General features: G+C 36.5%; 1 protein-coding gene across 1 annotated transcript in view; it reads left to right on the forward strand.

The window, feature by feature from the left end:
• MYO6 (myosin VI) overlaps nucleotides 1-9,856 on the forward strand; it is a gene marked incomplete at its 5' end in the record, with an annotated part of 34,344 nt that extends 24,488 nt beyond the window's left edge. The window contains 4 exons of the mRNA XM_008938605.1: nucleotides 1,371-1,474; nucleotides 2,831-2,962; nucleotides 8,325-8,543; nucleotides 9,100-9,856. Of these exons, the coding sequence (XP_008936853.1) occupies nucleotides 1,371-1,474; nucleotides 2,831-2,962; nucleotides 8,325-8,543; nucleotides 9,100-9,299 (655 nt within the window). The remainder of the gene's footprint in view (nucleotides 1-1,370; nucleotides 1,475-2,830; nucleotides 2,963-8,324; nucleotides 8,544-9,099) is intronic.
• Nucleotides 9,857-11,347: the final 1,491 nt, after the last annotated feature.

Genomic DNA, 11,347 nt, shown 5'->3' on the forward strand with positions numbered 1-11,347 from the left:
ATGTAGAGAAAATTTTCACAGAAAAATTTATAACCTATTAACTGAAAAGGGAAAATAACATAAAACCACAGTATCACATGAAACCCTTATGAAAACATAAACTTTAAAATAATATTCACTGGATCATAAATAAGGTAAAGGTCCCACAAAGATATTGCTCCATGAACAGAGTTTAAATTAAAAGGCTTGCTTTCTTCTGGTTTTCTGTCTTATGAATTTTTAATGAGACATATTCCATCAAGTACTTTGCCCTGTTTCTTCTGAACAAATCCTCTCAAATCCTGAAAGATAATTCAGTTTGCTTCATATTCTTAGTAATGGGCATTAGCAGAGGTTGTTAAAATCATATTGGCTGTTCTTGAATTCCTTAGTGTTTATAAAGTATTCTGATTGTCACTGAATGTTGGAGTGTTTTGAACTTGGTTTGTATCCAAACAATCCATGGGAAGTTTGCCATTCCTAAGGGGGAGTTCTTCCAGTTCTTATCTGTGTAATTTTTAAGAAAAAAAAATTAAATTTCAGGTTTATATATATATATATATAAAATGTAGTGTTTGGTACATGGATAACCTTATAAACACTGTTAAAGATGAGAGATTTCAGTAGTAATTTCTCACTGGCATTTGCTGTTGACTTTATTGCATACCACCTACATGACAGATACCTTTTGCCTTTGAAAAATGTTTCTTCATGAGTCTTTTTATACTGGTCAGCCTTTCTTCTGAGAGTGGTCTTTTATTGATGATTTGCCCCTCCTCCCTGCATTAAATATTGCTATTCTCAGACAGCTTCTGTACAACTAATACAGAAATAATTTGATTTTTTTCTCTGAAATTAGACTTTCTTCAAAGACGTGGAGTATTTTCTGTAGTCCTGGGACAAGGATTTTCTCCTAATCCAGTTTTAAACAGCAGAGAAACACCTTTTCTTCCTTGTCTACTTTAGAGAAATGTTTTTCCTCGTCTGTTTTTTGAATGGGACTAAAAATATTTATGGCCACTCTTTGTTATCTGTATTCTGCATCTTGACTAATGCTGAGAAAGTCTATATCAGTGTGGGATGAGGTACACATAAAGATAATATGCATGTTTTCACACATAAGCCCTAACTATTAATGACAATTCCTTTTACTCTCAAGGCAACCAATCAGGTTATTATAAGATTTTGGGTGTAAAAGATGCTTTCATTTTCTTTTAATCATTTGAACGTCTTGGAAATAATGCAGTACTTTGCCTTTGAACACAGTCCCTCTGCTGCTGTTTTTCATTGTAATAAGCGTGCTGCAGTGTTGATCATGAGATTCTTTCCATTGTAACAATTCTGATTTCATATGTGAAAAAATACATATATATTTTTTTAAATAATCGTAGGGGTCCTGCAGTTCAAGCCACAAAGTCTGCTGCTGGTACTAAGAAGCACGATCTCACTAAGTGGAAATATGCAGAGCTTCGTGATACAATAAATACATCCTGTGGTAAGTGGTTTCTGGGTTATTTTCCTGATTTGAGAAAGAAGCTGGTTTAGTTGTATGAAAGTTGTTACTTTCTTCCTATGACGAAGATAAAAACTTGCTCATTCATTTTTTTCAGGCATGAATGAATGTCAAATTAAATTTTAAAAGTTCTGTTACCCCAAAGAGAGCAGCAAACTAATCCATTTCCATACTGAGGAAACAGAATTTCCTTTGTTACCTCCTTTACTGATTATACAATTATGATGATAAACTGGTCGGGCCATAAAATACATGTTATAGTTTCTGAATTAAATTTTCTCCATTTTATGTGTTTCCACAAAGGGAATCATAGTGATTATGCTTTACCTACAATTTGTGTGTTCCAAGACAGTTTTTGCTCTCACTTCTTACTGTCACTAAATACAGAAAACGAAATGAGTTATGTAAAGCACAGCGTGAAATAGTTTGTCTTAGATGTTCAGATTATTCTTTAATTTTCAAAATATGTTGCTTCATTAGGGAAGCTCACAGTTGAGACATTAATTACTTTTCCCCCAACATTATGAAGACAGCAAGAGATAAGAATTATTCCTTTATTAAAGATTACTGTTTTTTTCCTGCATCTGACTGAAAGCAATGGGTTAATTTCTGATTTAAGATAATTCAGAATTCCTCCCTGGATGTAGAAACTGGAAAAAAAAACATTTTCTCTAATTGTATTTAAACCCCCAAATGAACTCAAAATTCTAACTCTGTCTGCATTGGTTTTGCATATGCAGGACTGGAGCAATGCTTTCAGCTGTATATGCAGTGCAATAATACATGGTGCTACTGTGGGTTCAGCCCTAGTGAAGCCAGTTTCGATGCTCTTTGGTGTCTAATGAAAAAGCTTTGCAATCATTCAGTCTCTTATTATTCTGAGATTCAGCCAAATCAAAATATATTTAATAAAGGAGAAAAAGAGCCTAGATCTGAGCAGTCAAATTGCCGATTTTCTTTAATTTCAGTTGCAGAAATAAAGTTCAGTGGTGGAATTTTATCAATTCTTGTACTACTTGGCTTATGATAACGTCAAGTGAAAATTTTATTTGTAGCATTTCATTGCTCCAAATCTCTCAGTAGAACAGCCACTTTAGGGACTGCCATTACTTTAAAAGAAAAAAAGGATATATAGCACTCTAGGGGACTTTCCGGGCCATTAAATACAGGCCCTGTTGCTGCAGATCATGAGGGTTCATTAGGATAGAATAGAATAGAATAACATATTAGTGTTACAATGTGATCTAAAATTATTTACCTATTAATATAGAAAAGCATTTAGTAAATAATTTTTCTGATTTTTCTCACTTTTCTCTTCTTTCCTCCTTTTTGAGACAGATATTGAACTGTTGGCGGCTTGCAGAGAAGAGTTTCACAGAAGGCTAAAGGTGTATCATGCTTGGAAATCCAAGAACAAGAAACGCAATGCAGAAACAGAACAGCGTGCTCCCAAATCAGTCACAGACTATGGTGAGGAGAGATAATTCTGTGTTTTGAATAATTTTGGTGACAATATTCTATTAAAAGAGTTAAAAAAAAAAAAAAAATTCTAGAATGAATTTTGGATTTGCTAGGTTGAAGGAAATTCATCTTTCTTTAAAGAGTATTTATTGATTTATGGTAAGTAGTTGGAAAAGATTGGAACTGGTAAATACTTTTCAGGAAGTAGAACACTTTCAGGAGATGCAGATACATGTACTGAATAGCTCTCCCTAAAACTTTCTCATACTGACTCACATCTGCTAAAAATACTCCTTGATTTGCTGTTGGGGTTGCTGACATTTTTGGTAAATGTTCATTGCTGTGCTACTTAAGACTAAAGAAGATCGTTTGCCATATGTGAAACTGTGCTTTGCATTTGGAGACTTTTGAGACTGTTTTTAAGGTTGTTCCTGCTAGTTCTGACCTCTGTATTTACAAATATTATTTTCTGAGAATAGTTAGTGATAGTTCATAACGGAGAGTTATGCTTAAGGATAGATTAGAAGATCATAGAACTGACCTCCCCGTCCCTGCATCCCCTTTCCAGGTAGTTGTAGAGAGTAATAAGGTTTCCCCTGAGCCCCCTTTTCTGCAGGCTACTACAACCTCAGTTCTCTCAGCCACTCCTCATAAGACTTGTCTCTAGACCCTTTACCAGCTTTGTTGCCCTTCTTTGGACACACTTCAGCACCTCAATGTCTTTCTTGTAGTGAGGAACCCAAAACTCAACCCAGTATTTGAGGTGTAGCCTCACCGGTGCTGAGTACAGGGAGACAATCACTTCCCTAGTCCTGCTGGCCACACAGTTGCTGACACAAGCCAGGATGCTGTTGGCCTTGTTGGCCACCTGGGCACACTCCTGGCTCATGTTCAGCCCGCTGTCGACTAACACCCCCAGGTCCTTTTCAACCAGGCAGCATTCCAGGCTTCCCCAAGCCTGCAGCATTGCATGGGGTTGTTGTGACCCAAGGGAAGGAGCCAGCGCTTGGCCTTGGTGAATCTTGTTCCATTGGCCTCAGTCCAGCCTGTCCAGATCTCTCCATAGAGCCTTTCTACCCTCAAGGACATCAACACTGCTGCCCAACTTTGTTCTGTCTGCAATGAGGGTGACCTCAGTCCCCTTCATCAAGATCACTGATAAAGTTATTAAAGAGAGCAGGCACCAATACTGAGCCCTGCGCAACAGCACTTGTGACTGTTCTTCAGAGAACTGCATGTGGCTTGTGTTTGTTGTTATGGTGTGGTGGTGTTTTTTTTTTTTGTGCTATAAAGAGCATGATTGGAAGGAAGATTTCAAGAAGCAAGATTGCTCTATTATGCAATTCAGTATTACATTTGGGGTCCAGACAAAACTAAGTATTACTGATAAGGTTTTTTTCCTCATGCTTTTTCTTTTCATAAAACATAGGTATATGGACATAGACGAAGATACTCTTAAGAGGTGCTAATAATTTCCTCAGTTACATCACTTACTGTGATGTACAGCCTTAGATACTTCAGGGTACATTCACTTTTTTGAAATTTTGTAAGTGTAGATATTGCAGCTTTTGATTATGGGATGATGAATTTTTCATAGTCCCTGCTTTCTTATTAGACTGTTATTCTGCTGATTTCACAGACGAGTGTTTATTGTCAAAACAATGCACTAACGAGAATAACTGACTGCCTTTTAAATTCAACAAGAAGGTTTAGGAGTTACCATATTTAGCACTGACAGACCTGAAAATTAGGTGCCTGGTTACTGGAGTGATATTTCCAGAGCAGATTGTTATTCTTTTCCCCACACCCCACCACCCAAGTCCAGTGATCATCTGTTGCAGAAAGAATCTTAAGAAATTAACAGAATCACAGTGAATGGATGTAATCGTTTAGTCAGGTCTTTCCTGCTGTCTTCTGGTTCTGTGATTCTTGTGTTCCTGACCACACAGCTTATGAGAGAGGCAGAGGAAAAGGAAAATGGGGAGAAGATGGTCTCCCCAAAGTCCCATTAGCCTGGGATTCGAGCATTGTCCTGGGACTTGGGGGATACAGATCCCAGGAAATACAGGTGGCCCTGCTTAGTCCCAGTGTTAGTCCTTATACAGAGGTGTCACCTTCTCCTTGATTAATTTACTGAGTTATGTATTGTTTGAGCATTACTGGAGAATTTGAGCTTTTCAGGCAACTTTGGTACAGATATATGGCAAGTGAAATCTGCCCCCTGGAGAAGATGTTCTCAAAGAATGGGTCCTTGTGGCCATGCCCTCTAATGTGGTTTTAAGTGCTGCAGAAAGCTTATGTTTTAAGGAGCAGGAGAAGGTGTTTGAAGCACTTCTGCAAAGTGGTAAGAGGCTTTGAATTCAAGCTCAAAAATTCTATCCGGAGCTAAATGGTTAAAATAAATATTCATGCACAGTATTGCTGATGGGAAGTATCAAAGAGCAGAAAATCTTACTTATTTGTGCAAATAAAGTTTGGAATATTCATGATCTCATCCCATTTAGGTAGATATTTACAGCATTCTATTCAATGCTTTTCATTGCGTTTTTGTACTTTTCTTGAACTATGGATTCACGTTTGTGAAGGCAAGTTAGAACATTGCAGTTCAGAAGACAGTCACTGACAGTCTTCTGAACTGACAGTCACTTTAGAGACTCTTGTAATGTCAGAAGTAATTCTTCCTATTGCAAATAATTATACTATTTAATATCTTTTTTTATATATGTGTATATATACATATGTGTGTGTGTGTGTTTTATACATATATACATACACACACACACACCTGAGAAGGTAGTAAGGGGGAACTCTGATTTCTTAGATGTTCAAACTGAAAGTCTTTCAGGTGTCAGTGGATGTGTGCTTTGAATTATGCAGTTTTTTCTTTCTATCTTTTCACTGATGTCACACTGTATATGTTCGGTATAGAAGCTAAACTCTAGTTTTTATATTATTACTGGAATAAGCAGGTTTGGAAATTTAGAGGACTGGAAAACTTTTCCTAGCAGAAATGTCAAAAATTAAAAGTACTACGTTAATTAACTAGCAGATTTGTTACAGCAATCTGTGCTTGGCGTGTCCGCGTCTGTGGGTTTATAACAGGCAGCACAGGTCATTGAGGTAATCAAATCCAAAGTTAAACCCTGATGACAACAGAAGCAGTTGGAAATCCATGAAACTTGAGGAGAGGAGACATTTTATATATGTCAGTGAGTGAAAAATGAATAAAACCATTTAGCTCAACATGTGTGTTTATTTTGTAATAGAATTGCCATTTGTCTATCATCAGCATGGGTGAAAATATTGACGTAATGAAACTATAACATAAAGGATCAGCACTTCTATGTTTTGTTCAACATGTAATATTTGTTCACAGATTTTGCACCATTTTTGAGCAACTCACGTAAGTGGGGAGATGGTTACTCTAACCTAGCTTTAAAGAATAGGAACACTTTGAGATCTCTATACTAACATGAATCCAGTGTTTTGCTACACATGTACAATAAACCTAATGGTTAAAAAAAAAAAAATCTGTTATTGAATTGATGGCAATTATACATTCCTTTGGTATGAATGTACTTTACTGCTTATCTTCATGAGATCGTGTCCATGTGAGCAGTCATGAGAAGGGAGAATGAAATAACCTTCCCCCCCATTCCATCCTCACCCCCAAATACTGTGCTTGTTCTCACATTTTTTACTGGCCAAACATGTTGTTTTTGTTGTAGCACAACTCTGGAATCGACTTAACAGCTATTTTCCTAGCACACAAACTAACATTCAGGTGGTGGTTTCTTTTGGATAAAGAACTATGATTCCATAGCTGCGTAAAGTAGAGGCTGTATTGGCTGCTTAGCATTCCTGTCCTCTAGAATTCTTCTTAGGTTTAGGTATGCACAGGGGTAGAAATAAGCCTTAGCAATCAGTGCAAAAAGTGTTTTGACAACACTAAAGCACTGAACTGCTGCAATAGATGTTTAAACTATTTTCAGAATATAGTAATAATATTTCATAAACTGTAAAGTTGTCTCCCTGTAAAATACATCTTTTATCAGAGTTGATGTATAAAAGTAGCATTCATCTATTAAAATCTGTTTTGTTTTTCTTCTTTTCGTTTATGTAGACAGGGAAGAAAAATTGGGGAGTATGATATGTGTAGTACATAGTGGTTTTTTTAAGATTCTACTCTTCACATTTAGAAAAACTATCTGTGGGAGAAATTTAAAAGTGCAGTTGCTAGTCTGTTAATCTTGTTCTCAACTGTAAAAGTACAGTGTTAGAAATTATTGTCATTTGATTTAACATTTTATTAAATGTTAGATCAAAAATGAGATTTGCTGCTTAATAAACAATATACAAAAAAGAATTCACTTTTAATTACTCCCTTTATGCTGAAACATGGAACTGTTAATACTGATTTTCTTTCACAGAGGTGGCATAGATTCACATTCAAATTTTCTTAAACAGTATTTGCTGTTATTTGTAAGCAAGTTTATCTCCAAAGTCTGAAATGTGTGAGACTCTGTGAGAGTCTAAAATTGCACATGGGCAATGTTTGCCAAAAATATAGACGAAGCTTTAAGAGGTTTTGTGTAAATATGACTCTACTAGAAGTTTGGTCTGTTGATCTTAATGGTCTGAAGTAAACATTTTGTTTGAAAAAGGAAACAACCAGAGAGTTCTAATGCTGAAGTTTAACACAGAAATCTAGGCAGAAAGTTGTTTGGTGTGAACTTTTTAATAAGCAGTATATGTTGTCAACGTTTCTATTAACAAATTAGTAATTTCTAACAGTATTACACACACCCTTTTGTGCTGATTGTCAAAAATGTTTAAGTAGTGCTTTGTATTTTTGTAACTGAAAATGCTTCTTTGCACTGTGACCTTGTTTTACAAAGAGGTGGACTGAATTAGAGCAGTTACTGATTAATGTTTCTGGTTGGTAAGAAATTTTATATGGGAAGTTTTACCTTAAATATGATTTAAAGCAGAATGTGTTATTTTACTCACTTTTTTTGGTCTAAAACGTACCTGATGCCATTGAACGACCTATAGAAGAATATGTAGGTACAATATGAGCCTTTCCTCACCACTGTTGTAGCTGTAATGATTAAAAGAGTGCAGATTAAATGAGATGGTAGTCCTTCTCAGGTTTAATGAGACTTTACATGTTCAAAGAGATGTTTCTGTTCAAAAAGAATCTCTCAGGTTTTGGTGGGAGGTGTGGTATATTTTGGGGTTTTGGTTTGGTATTATTTTTTCTTTACTTTGCTGATTAATCAAGCAAGTCATAATATAGTTTTCTTTTTTTATTGTTGTTGGTTGTTTGGTTGGGTTTTTTTTTTATTTTTTTTTTTTTTGTGTGTGATAGCTCAACAGAACCTGGCAACCCAGCTACCAGCCAGACAACAGGAAATTGAAATGAACAGACAGCAGCGCTACTTCCGCATTCCCTTCATCCGTCCTGCGGACCAATACAAAGACCCCCAGAACAAGAAGAAGGGTTGGTGGTATGCACATTTTGATGGGCCATGGATTGCTCGGCAGATGGAACTTCATCCTGACAAGGCACCCATTCTCCTTGTGGCAGGTTGGTATTGAAAGCAAAAATCAAATGCTGAAAAGGTTCAGAGTTGACAACTGAAGGAGAAGCTGATGATACAGGTTTCCCAAGTAGTATCCTCATTTCTTCGTCGGTGGTTCTTGTCTGGGCAGAATTTGAGAATTTGGGAACAAACTGATGGTGGCCAAATCTTATGGAATATCATTTGGAGATGTAACTGGTCCCATCTTGTACTTCTACATGTACTTTAATTTGGGAAATCATAGACAAAGGGGGAATCCAAATGCAACACCCATCCTTGCCTGTTTAGTGTCAAAGCCCACAGCAAAAACTAGCATTGCTGTCATGCATGCCACATCCTCACCTATTAAAAATAAGATTAAAATATAGTGAGTGAGCTACACTCACCATTTCATTAGTGTCAGTCCCATTTGGTAAACACTAATTGTTTAGCATAGGAGGCTGAAATGCTGAAATTTGCAGCTTCCCAAAGCTTGAGAGAGAAATCTAATCGTTGTTAATGGGACTTCTGAATGATGTAAAAGCTTGATAAATATTTTTCCTTTTCCTTTCACCATTTCAGGTAAAGATGACATGGATATGTGTGAGCTTAACCTTGAAGAGACTGGCTTAACTCGCAAGCGGGGTGCTGAAATTTTGCCGAGACAGTTTGAAGAAATTTGGGAGCGCTGTGGAGGTATCCAGTATCTCCAAAATGCAATTGAAAGCAGACAGGCTCGTCCTACGTATGCTACAGCAATGCTGCAGAACCTGTTGAAATAAATGGTCAGTTTTGCACAGCAGCATTCCACATGAGAACCCTTGCCCAAGATACAAAGGGAAGAAGATTTCCTCTGTGCAACAGGGGACGTAAACAGTCTATAATCACATTAGAGATGTTTAATATAAAGTGCACAGATTTTATTAATCATGTGGTTTGTTAATTTGTACTTTATGATGTTTAATTCGTGTAGTGAACTTTACTAGGTATGAGGGCCTTGAAGGAACTTCAGTCAGTGTAGTTTGTTGCATTTTGTTTATATGTTGCATTTTCTTTAACATTTACTGATATAACTCTTAACACTTTGAAGCAATCTGTCTGTACTTGGGTACATATTACAAAGAACTGCATTGCAACCACCTTTTTATAAAATCCTCTCTTTAAAACACTCAAGAGTTGGCTTCAAGTGGTGGCCTAGTAAAGAGGACATGCTATTTCTAATAACTGGAATTGTGAGGCCTTAGCTTTGACTTCTGTTCGGAGAAGTTGGAGTATATTTTTATATAATCTGAGACATTTTATGTCCTGATTTGAAAACTGGTTAGCATCTGTATTTACTGACCTTTTTCAGAAACTGACAAGAAATCTTTCTAAACTTGAGACCCATAAATTCTTATTTAATACATTCTCTGTCTTGTTTGAGGAGAAATGGTTTTCTGTACATTCTGAGAAGACCATTCATATATGTCAATATTACATAATATTGGAGGTACTCAAAGAATGTACTGTTCATTAGGGCTTACACCACATCTCCCTTGGTTTCTTTTTTTCTCTTGAAGTAGAAATTTCCTTTAGGCTTATTTTTCTGACCAAATTGTCATTAGGAATTCTTGGACAGTTTGTTCATCCAGGTAGTGTGATTTCAATACATGAAGCAAAATTGTCCAAGGCTTGTATCTGGAGGCCTATAAGATTAAGGATAGCATAAGGGAAATATGTTCAGCTTTTCGGTGGCAGTGTAACTTAAATGAATACAAACGTCCTGTTTATTTTAATTGTAATGAGATGCACAAGGCCTGTACCTTTTGTTAGATTGAATAAAAATGTGGTCCAATAACATAATGGATCTTAATATACTATCTTAATACTATGTGCTGATGAAACAGCTACCATAGTATACTGGAATATCATAGTGATTTGGACACTGAGCTTTATCTTAATCTCTTCTATCAAGTTTCATAGCTTGTGACAGTTCCCTTACTAAGCCGTTTGTTTTGGGAGTTTTTGTGAGTTGAATTATTAATTTAATACAGTTTTAAGATGTGTTTTGTTCATATGTGTGAACACTGTTTCAACATGCAGGCCATTATTTCAACAAATGAAACTTGGTTATTTATTATCTCTCAGATAGGATTTCAAAATATAAGTAGCTTGATGTCCAATTACTTACTCAACCTGACTTAAAAGTGAAGTCTTGCTCTATGAATTGACAGTTTGCTTACACTATAAAAGAATTTCCTCACTGCTCACTCAGTTTGAAACTTCTTGGAATTTTTTTTTTTTTAAATGCAGAAATATACTTAATTAATACCTTGCAAGAGGTTCAGTTCTGCAGCACAGAGAAAGCTCCTGATGTACCCATCCTTGCTGACCCTAGACTGTGCTTGTGTGCACAGTGGTGTTCTAAATGCACTCCTTACTGTAGTACACGTGGAGGTACTTGAGTAATACATTAACTCTCATTTGAGTTAATCCACTGCATCAGGAAATCTCAGCTTCTGCAGCATACACCCCTCTACTTATTGGTTGTATGACTGCAAGTGAGAAAATGTTTTCATTTTCATAGAATCATAGAATCATAGGGGCTGGAAGGGACCTCGAAAGATCATCTAGTCCAACCCCCCTGCCAGAGCAGGGTCACCTAGAGTACATCACACAGGAAGGCGTCCAGGCGGGTTTTGAATGACTCCAGTGAAGGAGACTCCACAACCTCTCTGGGCAGCCTGTTCCAGTGCTCCGTCACCCTCACAGTAAAAAAATTTTTCCTGATATTCACCTTGAACCTCCTATGCTCCAATTTGCACCCATTTTACCCAAATTCTTCACTGAA

Source organism: Merops nubicus, unplaced genomic scaffold (genome assembly GCF_000691845.1).
Source record: "Merops nubicus isolate BGI_N331 unplaced genomic scaffold, ASM69184v1 scaffold384, whole genome shotgun sequence".
Classification (NCBI taxonomy): domain Eukaryota; kingdom Metazoa; phylum Chordata; class Aves; order Coraciiformes; family Meropidae; genus Merops; species Merops nubicus.